General features: G+C 35.5%; 2 protein-coding genes across 2 annotated transcripts; both read left to right on the top strand.

The window, feature by feature from the left end:
• The first annotated feature begins 261 nt into the window (after positions 1 to 261).
• Positions 262 to 9,938, top strand: LOC104242848 (NAD-dependent malic enzyme 59 kDa isoform, mitochondrial). Its single transcript, XM_009797960.2, has 19 exons — positions 262 to 600; positions 1,845 to 1,941; positions 3,895 to 4,013; positions 4,101 to 4,268; positions 4,599 to 4,727; positions 5,202 to 5,262; positions 5,412 to 5,515; positions 5,597 to 5,680; positions 5,794 to 5,900; positions 6,021 to 6,114; positions 6,561 to 6,674; positions 6,872 to 6,937; positions 7,648 to 7,720; positions 7,805 to 7,891; positions 8,060 to 8,114; positions 8,188 to 8,259; positions 8,401 to 8,463; positions 9,336 to 9,450; positions 9,568 to 9,938. Exons 1-19 carry the CDS (start codon positions 472 to 474, stop codon positions 9,634 to 9,636), a joined length of 1,806 nt encoding a protein of 601 aa, XP_009796262.1. The 5' UTR covers positions 262 to 471; the 3' UTR covers positions 9,637 to 9,938.
• Positions 9,939 to 11,816: 1,878 nt separating this feature from the next.
• LOC104242858 ((+)-neomenthol dehydrogenase-like) lies at positions 11,817 to 15,130 on the top strand. The gene is made up of 5 exons (XM_009797975.2): positions 11,817 to 11,946; positions 12,423 to 12,669; positions 13,341 to 13,403; positions 13,970 to 14,146; positions 14,563 to 15,130. The coding sequence occupies exons 1-5, from the start codon at positions 11,912 to 11,914 to the stop codon at positions 14,938 to 14,940; spliced, it is 900 nt and encodes a 299-aa protein (XP_009796277.2). The 5' UTR covers positions 11,817 to 11,911; the 3' UTR covers positions 14,941 to 15,130.
• The last annotated feature ends 518 nt before the right edge of the window (positions 15,131 to 15,648 follow it).

Raw genomic sequence — 15,648 nt, 5'->3', positions numbered from 1 at the left:
TTTTTGTATACTGGATAAGAAATAATGAACGGAGGAAATAGTAATTATGACAGAAATTATAAGGTTAGTCTAGTTAAATACATTAAAATTTAGATTGCTAAATGAAATTAAAATTTCAAAATTCTGCCTACAAGGCTCCAACTCAGAGGACCATCCAAAGAAATGTTTATAACGATTAAAAGGGAGTGAAAAAGAAAGAGTCAAATTAATTAAAAAGAAGAAAAGTAAAAGAATATATATAGTCAGAGGGGAAACTCACCTGTAAGTAGCCTTAAAAGGACAGTATAAATATGAGTTCTTGACTCTTCACCATTTTCATGGACTTGTAGTTCTCTTCATGTTGTTGTTGACAGAGACCCATTAAACACAAACAACAACATCATTAGTTGAATTCATTGATTCACTGTTACTTTTGTTGTCTTGTTGTGGTTTTATTCCTTTCTACCAGGACTTTTCTTTAAGGATCGTACAATGTGGAGAGCGGCTCGATCTGCGGCGTCGACTCTCCGCCGTACACGGCGGTTCTCTACGGCTATTCCAGCTCCAAGTATCGTCCACAAGCGTGGTGCTGATATTCTTCATGATCCTTGGTTCAACAAGGTTCGATTTTTTATTTTTTTATAACTTTTCAATTTGTAGCTTAATTAGAATTGAAAGATAACGCTTTCTTGATATTTTGAGCCATGATCTAAATGGTTCAATTGGAAATTCTTTTGGAGATTTGTTTTGTAAGTTATACTGTTACTACTAAGTGAAATTCTTGCAGTCAAAAATAAGGTTTTTAGCTTAATCTGGAGGCAAAATTGAATTTTCCAAAAGCTGGTGATTTTGTTGGTTTGTCACTTTGTCTAGGTTTATGTGATATGGACTGCTTTTGAAGTAATGAGTCCAAAAATTAGATTTTTACACCTAAGTTTTTATGTCTGCTTCTTTATTGAAGAATTTTATTGGGGAAATGGATATAGGTTGAGGTGTACTTGTGTTGTTGCTTATGAGTTAACTTGTGCTTGTATAATATGTAATACGATCAAATTGTCCTGCAAATTACTCACAGGCAGGGCTCAAGTATGGTGCTACAGCAAAAATAAAATGTGGGTATTTGATTCCAGAAACTGAAAGGAACTACGCTGAAAACTTCGTAAGCCAAATGTAGATGTGGGATAGAACACATAAATTTTTAATCTTCTGTGTTCTTTTTTCAAGAAATTTCATTATAAGTAAAACATTATTTAGAGATATCCACAATGTCATGGTGTTTAGGCTGTCCAAAAAGGCATATGGTTTGATAGTCTTCTAAACGCCAGGCTTTATAAGAAAAATGTTAGCATCTTCAAGAGTTCAGCTCTTTAGGCTTTATGTTTCTCGGGAGACCTTGATTTCTACAACATCAAAAACTTTCACAATTGACTAGGATTGATACAACCTTAAAAACATATTTTTAATAGCCTTTGAAGTGGGAGTGCTTAAGCAACCCAAACTAGGTGCAATATCAATTAAATTATTCTGATTATGCTGTGAGTGATTCTTTAAATTGTGTGAATCATTCCATCTAAAAGCTCAATTTGTTATATAAGGCACACTTTTATTTACTTAATTATCCCTTTCAACACGCCCTTCACGTGCGGGCCTGATTTTGTTTCGGTGGTCAAGTATGTTTAGCAATGTGTGGTGAAACTTGAACCTAGGACCTCTGCCTACTTTGATACCATATTAAATTATGTGAATTATCTCATCTAAAAGCTTAAACTGTTAAAGAGAGCACACTTATTATTTACTTAATTATGCTTTAAAAAATTTAATAGTTGGTTGAAGTTGATGTTATTGATGTTATTGTCTGCAAACAGGACACAGGTTTCCCTATGACAGAAAGAGATCGATTGGGGCTGCGGGGTCTCCTCCCACCACGCGTAATATCATTTGAGCAGCAATATGAGCGCTTCAGTAAGTTCGCAGTTTTATACTTAGCCCTTGATAAGCGCATACAGGTTAACATTCAGCCCTTTATAGAAAAAGAGGGGTCTATGCTCAATTTATTTTGAAGAAACTTCCCCTCTCCTCCCACCACGCGTAATATCATTTGAACAGCAATTTGAGCGCTTCAGTAAGTTCGCTGTTTTATACTTAGCCCTTGATAAGCGCATACAGGTTAACATTCAGCCTTTATAGAAAAAGAGGGGTCTATGCTCAATTTATTTTGAAGAAACTTCCCCTCTCCTCCCCCCCCCCTCTCTCTCTTCCTTGTTGCTGGCTTCCTTGTGGTAACTACAATAGAACCTGGTTTTTTTTCCTGCCAGCATTTTAAAATTACTTTTTGCAGTGGAGCTATCTGTTGCCAACAGATGTGGAAAAATTTATCAAAAATTGTTTCCAGATTACAAAATGTAAATACATCCTATTTAATAGCTTTTGATTTCTAAAACTTAAACTCGGTAATGGCATTGACTATCGACCTTACAATTTTTCTTTATGGAATTATCACTTGAGCAGCCATTTCATGTAAGCTGTAAAGTAGTTCTATCATGTTTCTCATGCCCAAAACAAGTCATTCCATGATTGTGTAAGCAACTCTCAAGCCTTGTAGATATCTATACAGTTTAACCTTTGACCTCAAGTTGTTTGGTGCCACTATCAGACTGTTGGCAACTACCGGTTAAAGTTGGTTAATTGCTTACCAAAAAATGAAACCTATCACATTTTGAGGTTTCTGACGATGGCAGACATCTGAACTTCTCTACATTAGTCCAACCTTGTGAGCTAGACAATTTATTAGCTTTCGAAGTATGTTGAAAGCCAATACAGACAATGAAAAGTGAAAACTGCCACGAAAATTTGACGAGAACCATCAACTTAGTTTGGTAATAATACTTCGTAGTGGGTTTCTTTTACTATCAATCTTTTTTCCTTTTTTCTTTGGCAGGGTTTGTGGTTCATACATTTGTCAAGATTGTTGTAAGACAGTTCATCCCCTTAGAAATGTCCTAAGCCAAGATTCTGGTTGTTGCTGGTTTCCTCAAAAGATTACGGAGCATACCCCTTTAGTGAAGAATCTTGAACATGGATGAACATTTCTTTTAATTATCACCAGGACTATATAGTAATAAACAGATGGAAATGCCTGATGCAATGAGGTGCTGAAAGAGTTGTCAATGTTGGTTCGACATATTTGTTTCCTTAAATACCAGTGTGATTTATGATGTGTCAACATTATGCTCGCTAACTCCAAATATTCCAAGAAATGGTAGCGGAAATACTATTGAGGCTTGATAGCACCATCTACTTTGACATCTTTTGGCCCCTAAGGTTTTGGTTCAATGGCAAAGGTAGTACCCACAGGATGTGCCGTAGGCCCATATTACAAGTTTGAATCCTGTTGTGAACCAAGTTCGGCATTTAGGTGAAAAAGGATAGAGGGGTGAACCCATCATCCACCGAGTTCCGAAGCTGGGAAAAACAATTTCTTGGTTATAAAATGATAGTTTGAGATCTTTTTATATATTGGCTTTCTTGTCTTACTAGGCACGTTGCATGTCGGCACCAACATGTTTTAAAAACTATAAACTTAGTTCCTCCTCGCTGAAAAAGAGAGGAAGAAAGTCTGGAGCATTTACATCTAATCTTGCTAAAAATAAAAATATTGGTACTTTTTGTTCAAATCTTCCATTTTGACTGCATTCTGGTTTATCTTCTGGAAAGATCTTTATCTTTTTTCCTATTCAACTGTCTTATCTATCAGATTTGAGGAACATTGCATCCATTTTTGCTCATGTTGCTAGTGATGGTATTGCATATCCATCAGTGTATCGTCATATCTTTCTGATAGTAAGTTTGATGTAAGATATCTATCTTGAAGTTGTGTTGTCTAATGCCATATGATTTCTTTTGTTGTAATGCTAGTGGAATCATTTCATTCGCTTGAGAAAAATACTGAAGGTCAACCAGACAGTGTTGTCTCATTAGCAAAATGGAGGATCTTAAACAGGCTGCATGACAGGAATGAGACATTGTACTACCGAGTAAGTCTGATGGTTGCAAATTGCGCTTGCAATAGTAGCAAGTGAACTATTCCTGACTGAAGTTAAATCCCTAACCTTTCTTCTCAGGTTCTAATTGATAATATCAAAGATTTTGCTCCCATAATATACACTCCAACAGTAGGATTGGTTTGCCAAAACTACTCTGGCTTGTTTAGACGTCCACGTGGCATGTACTTCAGTGCCAAAGATAAGGGAGAGATGATGTCAATGATCTTTAACTGGCCTTCTGCTCAGGTATTATGTGATTTCACAACTTTCTGCTGTTTCAGCTTTCTCTTCTGTCATTTGAATTAGTGGTGATTTTTTTTGTTTGTACAGTGACTATTTCAGACCTGTGTTATATTGTTCCTTTTCGTTTTCATTTCAGATATTTGTCTGGAAGACTTGGCTATAGAAAGTTAAATAGTACTTAGATGTTATTTCAGAATTATGCAAAACTTAAATGAAGTTGAGCTGAGAAAATCTCCAGACTTTGACATGTTTTAATATGAATTGTCTTTTAAGAACAAAAACTTATGGCATTGATCAAATAGAATCACCCAACGGATTCTCTTCTGTTTGCAGGTAGACATGATTGTGCTGACAGATGGAAGCCGTATTCTTGGCCTTGGCGATCTTGGAGTTCAGGGGATAGGTATACCAATTGGTAAACTTGACATGTACGTAGCAGCTGCTGGTATCAACCCACAAAGAGTATGTATAAAAGTTACTCTTTGTTCTTCAGTTTCACATTCATGAACTACGACGCGAGTTTAAGTGTTGCATCTATTTTTGTATTTTTTGCATATGCCGCTTTGTAATTCCAAAGTGCTATGGAACATAAACATCTGGAATGGATTTTGCAAGGATATCAATCTGGTTAACTAGCCTATCCCTTAAGACTAGAATGAAGTTAAATAAAGAAATGATTCCTGAGTTAAATTGATGCTTTGATCTAGTTTTAAGAAATGACTGCTAAAGCTGTTATTTGTCAAGTCTTGCTCTGTCATTTATAATTGTCAGTATCTTGTACAATTTAGTCAAAATTGATGAACACACAATTTTTCTTCTTGAATAACAGAACTGGTGATTTTTATACTTTCCACTACTTAACGCTTATGTGTTATGGTGTGCCTTCATTGTTTCAAATATGTTGTCTGCCAGACTTACTATGGCTATGCCTGACAGGTGCTCCCAGTTATGCTTGACGTTGGTACCAACAATCAGAAGCTTCTGGAAGACCCTCTTTGTGAGTAAGATTGTTTAATGTGTAGTACTCCAAAAAAAAGTATTAGTACCCTAATATGCTCACGCCTCATTTGGTTTTGGCTTCTTCTGTGCTGGAGGATTTTCTGGTCCTTGCAGTATACTGCTTCTTACATGAGTTTTGCTTTACAGATCTTGGGCTTCGACAACCTAGGTTGGAAGGAGAAGAATATTTGTCAATAGTTGATGAATTTGTGGAAGCTGTTCATGCTCGTTGGCCAAAGGCTGTTGTGCAGGTCCATTTTATTTTCCAAGGAAGATTTCCTTTTTTTCCCCTTCTTTTCTATTGTACTGATATATCTGAATAATGCTATTAGTTTGAGGATTTTCAAGCAAAGTGGGCTTTTGAGACACTGGATCGCTATCGGAAAAAGTTTTGCATGTTCAATGATGACATACAGGTAGTGTGTTTGGTCTCAGCTTTTTGCTGGAGGTTATTTGTTGGCACTCTTATTCTCCTTTTTGCTGCCACCACTTGCAGAAGAAGTTATCTTCTGCTCTTCTTGTTTAATAGGGAACAGCTGGTGTTGCTCTTGCTGGGCTATTAGGAACTGTTAGGGCACAGGGCCGGCCATTGACTGATTTTGCCAACCAAAAGATAGTGGTAGTCGGAGCAGGAAGGTAGTGGCAAAATTAATTTAAACAAGCTATCCTTGGTTATAAAGAAATTTATCCTATTTAGATGCCTGTTTGAGGTGGCTTAATTTTGCATTCTCTTCTTTTTTGGTTTCTGGATTTCAGTGCGGGGCTTGGTGTTCTTAAGATGGCATTACAAGCCGTTTCCAGAATGGCTGGACCATCAGCAGATCCCCACTTTTTTCTTCTGGATAAAAATGTGAGTTTCTTTTTTTGTATAGATGATAGGGATTGCTTATCGTCCATGTTGATCCAGAACATGTAAATATGCTCCCTGTTTTTGCATGTGTCATTTATCAAAAATATCAAACCATACATAAGCATTATAAATTGGAGGGAAGAACTAAAAAAAAAAGGGCAGCCCGGTGCACTAAACTCCCTCTATGAGCGGGGTCCGGGGAAGGGCCGGACCACAAGGGTCTATCGTACGCAGCCTTACCCTGCATTTCTGCAGGGTAGAACTAAAGCATTCTATAATTAAAAAAGTAAGTATTATAGATGAAAACAAGGTTTCAGTTGCCAATAGGCTCTGGGCTCCGTGCATGACAAGTACCATATGTTTTATGTCCATGACATCAGTTGTTAAAGATTTGCTTCCTCCCTATGTGATGTTACAGTAACGGTCATTGGTCAATGTTGATGCAGGGTCTTATCACAAAACATAGGAAAGATATTGATCCAGCAGCATTACCATTTGCTAAAGCCCATCATGAGATTGAGGGGTTAGGACTACAGGAGGGAGCAGGTCTCCTTGAAGTGGTAATGTTACTAGAATCTCTGGGCATTTGCTGTATGTACGTACAAAACTAAGTTGCTCTAGGTAGAAGGATGTCCATGCTTTGTTAAAATTTGTTGACCTTGTTGATTATTAGGCCATAGGGACTAATAATTGCTATCTTCGTCTGTGAGCTTTTATGCTTTCTGAGACACTAATGCCAGGACTAAATGCTCTTCAGGTAAAAAAGGTGAAGCCTCATGTGCTTCTTGGTTTGTCAGGAGTTGGAGGTATATTTCATGAGGAGGTGGGTCATGCACTTTGTTTCTTTTTCCTTCTTTATCATTTTTTTTGCCATGCTTGGAACTCAGAACTGTGTCAGTGGAGCAGCCATATTTATTTCTTTGACATCTCAGCTTCTCGTGATACTTTGTGGAAATGATTGGATCTTTATTCTTTTAGCTGCTCTGGTTCGAAGTTACTTATTTGGCACATTTAAGCATTTTGCTCGGTCTTTAACAAGTGTAGAATAAAGTTTTATTTGAATTTTTTTCATCATATATCCATCCACACAACTCCTTTGCTGGTCCTTAAACGATATCATGGAGTTATAACATAATTTGATCTTATTTTCTGGTCAACTCATTTGATTCACTACAAACTTGTGAAGTTATGTCATTGACAATCATATCTGATCTCATCTACCGATATTCTTCCTATTCCATTCCTTTAATATGGCAGATTCCTCTCGGACATTTATATTTGTTCCCTTTTTATCCTTAGTAACAACCTTGTACTTGAGGATTTTCTTCAATAAAGCATAAGAAAGAAATATACTATGTGAAAGTTTAGGTGATGTTTTATTTTCTGGAATTTTCTCATTATAGTGTATTCTTTCTTTATATTAAATCATTTGAACATTTTTTCTTGATCAGTTTAATCACTTGAAATTGTATTGCTGTAATTCTGTTCCTTTGATATCAGCTTGTGTTTGTCTAATGTTGACGTAACTTTCAGGTGCTGAGGGCCATGCGAGAGTCAGATTCTGTTAGACCTGCAATTTTTGCCATGTCAAATCCCACAAACAATGGTTTGTCTTGTCATCCATCGTTTGCTTCCTCTACCAACTGTTTGTCTTGATCTTACATTTTACTTTGTATATTCTGTTCAACAGCTGAATGCTGTCCTGTTGATGCTTTCAAGCTTGCTGGGGAAAATATTGTTTTTGCTAGTGGGAGTCCCTTTGAAAATGTCGATCTAGGTAGTTTCTTGTTTCTTAAATGCCCGTTTTCTTTGTATCCTTAATGTATAGTCATTGCAGTCACTGAGCTACTCTGTTTATTAAATTATCTCTACCTCCCAGTTTAGGTCTCTTCTGCGCTTACGAATGTTGTATTACCTCATAAATCCTATTCTAATATGTTCTCAGGGAATGCTAAGATAGGCCATGTAAATCAAGCGAATAACATGTATCTCTTCCCTGGGTAGGTGCTGATTGTAAACCTACATTAATTTTTTGAGCATTGCACTCATCTAACACTATTGTTGGCAATTCAGCATTGGTCTGGGAGCTCTTCTTTCTGGCGCTCGAAACATAAGTGATACAATGTTAGAAGCAGCTGCTGAGTGGTATGATCTGTCAATCCTGTGTCCTTGTATTTGATTTGACCATCAGTGGTGTGAGCTTTTAATTTGTATTTAGTTAAATATGTGGTGCAGTGAAACCTTCTCTTATCTCGCATTTTCTGATTTGTATATTTACACTTGCAGCCTCGCGTCTTACATGTCAGATGACGAAATCAAAAGAGGAATCTTGTATCCATCCATTAACGAGTAAGCTCTTTGGTCCTGGGAAAAGCATTCTTTGCTCATGGAGCTTTTATTTTGAAGACCTGAAATCTTAATCACTAAATCAGCTCCACCTCGTCCCTGCAATGACTATATATATATGACTGATTGATTCATTGATTGGTGCAACTTCTAAATTGATATCATTTTTATCGTGTTAGTTGAACGTGTAAGCCACTGGTTTTGGCCTAAAATATAGGATTTCTGGATCACATGCGTTTCCTGTCTCCTTGTTACTATGTCATTCAACTGTAATAAGCATATTTGAGGGTGTCAAAATTGTCAATGCACAAAATGCTGATGATAATGATGCTTCAAGTTCAAGTTGCAGCTTAGAACAAATGTCTAGGTTTATCTCTCCTGATTTTGATTTTTCCTGTTACATGCTGACACAAGGAATGCACACTCTTACTTTTGCAACTACCATGCGAAAGTGGTAGCAGTAAAGTGCCTATAACCACTCTGGGTGAATTCTACTGCACCTGAGTCTTGTTAGTTCACATGAACAACACTCGATCAATCAGCTCCCCCTACTTGCTCTTTTATATATTTACTTCTTTTTTTTTGTGATTGTGAACACGCATATAGAGATCTAAACTTTGAGGTGATGAATACGAGCTAGTTAATCTTATAGATTATGGTGCTAAGGTTGGTGAAACAATTTCTTCTTTTTGTCCATGGGTTATGATTTTGAGGAGACTAAAATTTGCGAGGGGACTACTAGTCATGAGATTTTGGATGAAGTTTCAGGAAACTTGTATTTTGGTTGGAATCATTTTGCAGTTAGAGAAAGCATTTTTGGAGGTAGCAAATGTGAAATTGCTGTCGAAGGGTATTAATATATCTTTTATGTGCAGTATTCGGGATATTACAGCAGAGGTTGGAGCTGCTGTTTTACGGGCTGCTGTAGCTGAAGACCTGGCAGAAGGTCACGGCGATGTTGGGGCAAGAGAGTTGCAGAATATGTCAAAGGTACAAAAATGTTACTAGGATTTCCTAAACGAAATGAAACAACAGTTATAATGGTATAGACAATAAATAACAATATTTTTGCCACCTTTACTCAAGACCTTCATTCTTTTGATGCAGGAGGAGTCCATTGAATACGTGAGAAGTAATATGTGGTACCCTGTCTATGGTCCTCTTGTTCACGATTAATGAAGCAACTCCTGGGTCGAAATTTTATGTGCACGAGAAGTGGAGTAAGGTCTGGCACTCCAAATTACACGCAGTTATGCCTGTTAAGGTCAAATTTTCGCGAACTTAATTGTTTAAGGTGTACAATTGCAAGGACTAATTTAAGCTGAAACAAGGAAGAGACGTGGGCTCTTCAAATTTCATTTTTGAATGCACTTTTGTTGTAAGCCATTCTTCTTGATGTAACCTTTGTTTTTGGCTAGGAGATGTATTCGTTATCTGAGAATAAAAGCTGATACCTTCTCTATATTGAACTTTATTCATTTTTGCATGCAGACTATCCTCCCCAACCTCCCCAGACCCTATTTGTTGGGAAATATTGGGTCTATGTTGTTGTTGTTGAAATTAAATAGCGTTTGAAACGGTAATTCGGCTTATATATCATACTGATGGTAGTTGGAATGGGATGCTGATCAATAGTTCCATAGAGAAACATGGCTTTAAAGTTCAAATGTAAATAGTTATGAATCTGAATTTTCCAAAGTTAATGACAATTAACATAGAATAAAATTATTAATGGAATTATTTCAAACATTCTGAACCCTAACAGAATTTAATGTAAATTATGAGATGAATGGAGTACTTTTTGTTGGTTAGGGTTGAGCTCTCAAGCATTTTTCTCATGAGCTAACCAATCAACCTGAGTATCTGCTGCTTTAACCAGTATTCACAGCAAATAGTTTTTTATGTGCACTTAAAATTGATAGTAATACTTTTTCGGCTATATTATTGGTCTTTCAAAGCTTTTGTATTCTTTAAGAAAGATATTTAATAATCTTAATTATGGAGTATTTCTCTAAGATTGTTGTTTGTCTCTCTTATAAACGTTTCAATTAGATTAAGATTTTACTAATTGCATCAGTAAAGGTGAAATTGAAGAGAGAAAAAGTTTAAATAAGAGTTACACTATTTTTGCTTTCTAAAACAAGATTTTGAGATTTATTTAATTTGTTAAATTAACTATTCTCTTTGTTACAGTTTATATGATATTATTTTCTCTAAAAATAATATATTTCTTTTTTTTAAAATTAACTTAACTTTATACATTTTATTTTATCTTTAAGAACATAATTTTATAATCGCGGTATTTTGAGTCCGAGTTATGACTAAAAAAATGAAGTAAATAAAAATAAATAAGAACCAAAAAATGTAAAGAATACAAAAAGAGAAAGTACAGGAAATGAAGAGTGAAGACTGGTTTAAGTGGGAACCATGACCAGTAGCTCTAAGATTTTTTGTGTGATTCGAGAACGCGTGGCTGCCAATTGTCTTACTCACTCCGTCCCATATTATCAGAAGGGGTACATGAACCGAGTTGGTTCGGTTTTTATCAAAATCAAACCAAACCAATTATATCGATTTGGATTGGTTCGATTTTGTTGGATTTTTCGGGTTTTTTTTTATTACATGAATATTACTTCAATCTTACTTTATTAAAATTGTAGATAAAGCTTTGATAAGTGAATATATGTTTAGTAAATATAGAAAAAATTGACAAACATATGATCTATTAAAATATTCTAATGGGAGAATTTTTTTAGTAACACATGATAGTTATTTTCTTAGTCGTCTAACAATAATTTTTCGTTAATTTACGCTTTCAAGGTTAATACATGAGAGGATCCCAAATATTTCTATATTTTCTAAAGAAAAATCACTATAAAGTCTTAAAAATATAAATAAAATTTATATATTTATATGTCGGTTTGGTTCGGGTTTTTTACTCAATACCAAATCAAGTCAAACCAAACCTAGTCGGGTTTTTAATCGGTTTGGTTTGGTTTTTCGGTTTGGTGCGATTTTCCGGTTCGGTTTGAACACCCCTAATTATCTGTTATAATTTTCTTGTATACGCCTTTAAGAAAAGTTCATTAGGATAAGATTTTGACTACTTTGCCCTTATTTATGTCTTAATATTTAATCTTTCCTCATTGATATTTAAACAAAGTTAGGTGTTTGTAGTCTTCAAGAATAATTATTATTAAGAATAAAAAAGAAAAAAATAATCAATTTTGTGTAAATTTCTTGAGTAATTCTCAATCATGGTATTTATGGTCGTAGCTGTTCAGTTGTTCCACGTCTCCTCCTACCACACACTCGTCGAATGATTAATACTAAAACGTTGGATCATTTACAAACTCACTTTCAATACTACTGTATGTATTAAGGAACACAGTGGGCCTGAAATACTCTTCTTCTTTTTTAAACACATTCGAACACGCAACACTTCATACCAATGGCAGAACCTTCCAACTTCCTGGCAACTCAAAGGTACTCCTCTCCATTCAATAACATTCACTCCTTTTTTCTGTTTGATTTTTTTCCTTCTCTATCAGCAGTGCCAGAATTTCTCTATTTGCCTCTAATCTGTTTATAGTCGCGACTGTTGTCATAGTCATCAAGGTGAATTGGAGGGCGATCCTCCCAATGAACTGACCGTACCCCGAACCGACACAGGTGAACAAGTAGAGAATAGTAGGGCGCTTGGGAGAACCATGTCGAAGAAACTCGACAAAATGACCCCGTAACTTCGGGGGAAGGGGTGCTCTCCTGTCTTTTGATTAGGAAAGTCTGCCTATATATTACTCCTAAATTTCACTTGGGGGATTATATTGGTTTGTTGTTGTTATCGGCAATGGTAGATTTGAATAGGTTCAACATAACTCACTATTGTCTAGCTCGGGCTCTATATCTTTGTGTGAGTAAGATGGGGCATTATTTTCTTATGGTTTCAAATTTGTTATCAGGATTGCAGTTGTGAGTGGAGCCTACAGAGGAATAGGACTAGAAATATGTAGACAGCTAGCTTCAAAGGGGATAGTGGTGATCTTAACAGCTAGAGATGAGAAGAAAGGAGCAGAAGCTATTGATATACTAAAGGAGTGTGGCCTCTCAAATTATGTTATTTTTCATAAACTTGATGTGACTGACCCTTCTAGTGTTGCACAACTCAAAGATTTCATCAAGGCCAGATTTAGCAAGCTTGATATCTTGGTAATTTCCACTTCCAAATTCCCACTACTAGAAAACTGCGAAAAACTGTCCGGAAATACCGATCGAAATCGGTCGGAAAACTCGAAAAATAGACCGACTTTAATCCGTCGAAATTAGATTGGTCGGTAAAATAGCGACCGAAGTCGGTTTTTTGAATATTAATTTTAATTTACTTTACATGAAAAAACGAAACTTTGGTCGGTTTATTAAAAAATAAATTTCATGAGACGCCAAAATAGTTTCCCACGTTTTTGCGCCAGGAAAAACAACGAAGTTGGTCGGTTTTGTAAAAAAAAATTGGAAAAGAAAATATTTTGAAAAACTGACAGATTTCGGTCGATTTTTTGACGTTTTGGCAGAATTTCTAGTAGTGTCCTCTTTGGATTTAGAAAATTGGTTTCATTTTTTATAAGAAAAAGAACAAATGAATGTACCAGTACTTTATACCATCAGGTTAAGGTGAGCTCCTAGTACATGCAACTGTCTATACCATGTTTAATTTTGTAATATAAAAGATAAAGTGAATAACATGTTAATATAATATATAGTACTTCAAATTGAGATTTGCATTCTTAATCTATAGTTTTTTATGTTTGCTTAATTAACAGTTCATGATTTGGCTTAACCTTTATGTAACATAATACTACATCATTTCTGAACAAACGTACCAGGTGAATAATGCAGCAGTTCTTGGATTGCTTATGGATGAAGATGTTACAATTACAAGTCCAGAAGTAAGTGACTATATCACATGATCAATTCTTCTTTTGCTTACAGATATTCCATTGAATTCACATACTACTGATACCATACACACTAAAAGGCTGTGTTGTGCGGACGCTCTAAGATGCCGCCATATCCGTATCACATCCTTTAAAATACTCTACTTTTAGAGGATCCAACATGCATTCGACAACATTTTTGGAGAATTCGAGCAACATAGCTAAAAAGTAATGAATTACTGTAACTAATTTCTCTTTCACCCAGGGGCGGATGCAGTGTTGTATCTACGGATTCAATTGAACTCATAACTTTCGACGCAGAGTAAAAATTTTATATGTAAAAATTCAATAAAATAACAAAAAAAGTAGATTTGAACCCATAACTTTAAAAATATAATGGGTTCAATACTAAAAACCTTAAAATTGAACCCATAGGATTTAAATCCTGGATCCGCCTCTGCTTTCACCCACTCCACCAAACAAAATAAAAAGTTTCTTCTACTGCAATTTATGGTCCTGTGAATTTCTTCAGCGCATTCTTTTATCCATTTGAAATGAATCTTGTGTTGGTGATGCAGCAAGACCTATTCGTGGAGAAGATAAACGTAGCAACTCAAACTTATGATGTAGCTGAAGAATGTCTAAAAACAAACTACTATGGGGCAAAACAGATGATTCAAGAGTTATTACCTCTACTTCAATTTTCTGATTCACCTCGTATTGTCAATGTCTCCTCCATTGCTGGAAAGTTGGAGGTATTTCATCTAATTACATACGAACTTTTCTTATTGGGGCCAGAAATTGTGTTCATCCATGAGAGCTACAATAACGTACTTAAATTGCGTTTAAAATATGACATCTTTACGATAGTTTGTTCTTTTGCTCATTTCTTTAAATACCGATACAAAAAAAGGTAGTCTAGTACACTAAGCTCCCGCTATGCGCGGGGTCAGGGGAAGAGCCGGACAACAAGGGTTTATTGTATGCAGTCTTATCCTGCATTTCTGCAAGTAGTTGTTTCCACGTCTCAAACCCGCGACCTTCTGGCCACATGACAACAACTTTACCAGTTATGCTATACACTCATGTACACTCTTACAATTTTAAAGAATAGACAAAGCGATCTTCTGATTATATTGTTTTCATTTTGGCACAATTAATGTTGTTTCAGTATGTACGCAATGAATGGGCTGTAGGAGTGTTAAGTGATGCTGAGAATCTAACAGAAGAGAGAGTAGATGAGGTTTTGAATACTTTTCTGCAAGATTTGAAGGAGGGTTTGTTGGAAAGTAAAAACTGGCCTCTGATTTTACCTGCATATACACTATCAAAAGCAGCAGTGAATGCTTACACAAGAATATTGGCCAAGAAATACCCAAGTTTTCTCATCAACTGTGTTTGTCCAGGCTATGTCAAAACTGATATGACTATCAATTGTGGCAAATTGAGTGTTGAAGAGGGTGCTGAAAGTCCTGTTTGGCTTGCTCTTTTACCCGAGGGAGGTCCATCAGGAAAATACTTCAGTAGGAAAGAGGTGTCACCTTTCTAATAAAATTGGCAATCTAATGAGTTGCTTGGTGCGTATGCACTATTATCATACTGTAGAAATGTAATAAAAAAATTAATAATCACTGGATAGTGGATTATTTAGTGAAATTGTAATACAAAGATTAGTAATGGCTGGATTATTTGGTGCATATGTTTTCTTGTTGTGAAATGATATAAAAAAGTTTATAATATACTCTTATTTCTGAAGTAAAAAGATAAAATTAAAGGTTATTTGCAGTCTTTTAGGTGTTTTTTTCTCATAAAGCTAATCTTTTCATGTTGGATCTAGAATAACAGTTTCATAGGTCTGCAATGTTATTTTTTCAAAGAAAAGAATTAGAGTTAATTTCTTCTTATTAAATGCTGTGAAGTATGGTATGATTGTGATGGCACCTTCGTCTTACTGTATTCACCAAGAAAAAATCTAAAAAAAACCATCTCTATTGATTTAAAAAAAAAAATCAGAGATGCGAATAATTTAGTCTGTTTGGGATCGGGCGTCCTTTGTATCGGCCAATGATTTTTCGCTAGTTTATTTTTTTTATTCCTCTTCATCGAACAATTTTATAGAGGAAAGTGGTAGTAAGATGGCATTATGTGTTGTGTTGTGTGTCTATTGAGAATTGAGTCCTAAACTTTTTTGATGATTTTTTGGACAAAAAATACTTTTTTACTACTTAAAAAAAAAGTTACATAAATGAGTAAAACG

This window comes from Nicotiana sylvestris, chromosome 1 (genome assembly GCF_000393655.2).
Source record: "Nicotiana sylvestris chromosome 1, ASM39365v2, whole genome shotgun sequence".
In the NCBI taxonomy this organism is placed as follows: Eukaryota; Viridiplantae; Streptophyta; class Magnoliopsida; order Solanales; family Solanaceae; genus Nicotiana; species Nicotiana sylvestris.
Note: the sequence above shows the minus strand (reverse complement) of the source record. Positions and strands in the feature narration are given on the sequence as shown.

Coding starts and splice junctions, on each gene's coding strand:
- LOC104242848 (XM_009797960.2), top strand. CDS start 472: ATGTGGAGAGCGGCTCGATCTGCGGCGTCGACTCTCCGCCGTACACGG. Junction 1,942..3,894: donor GCAGCAATATGAGCGCTTCA/GTAAGTTCGCAG, acceptor TTGTAATGCTAG/TGGAATCATTTCATTCGCTT. Junction 9,451..9,567: donor AGTTGCAGAATATGTCAAAG/GTACAAAAATGT, acceptor CTTTTGATGCAG/GAGGAGTCCATTGAATACGT.
- LOC104242858 (XM_009797975.2), top strand. CDS start 11,912: ATGGCAGAACCTTCCAACTTCCTGGCAACTCAAAG. Junction 11,947..12,422: donor AACTTCCTGGCAACTCAAAG/GTACTCCTCTCC, acceptor ATTTGTTATCAG/GATTGCAGTTGTGAGTGGAG. Junction 12,670..13,340: donor TTAGCAAGCTTGATATCTTG/GTAATTTCCACT, acceptor CAAACGTACCAG/GTGAATAATGCAGCAGTTCT.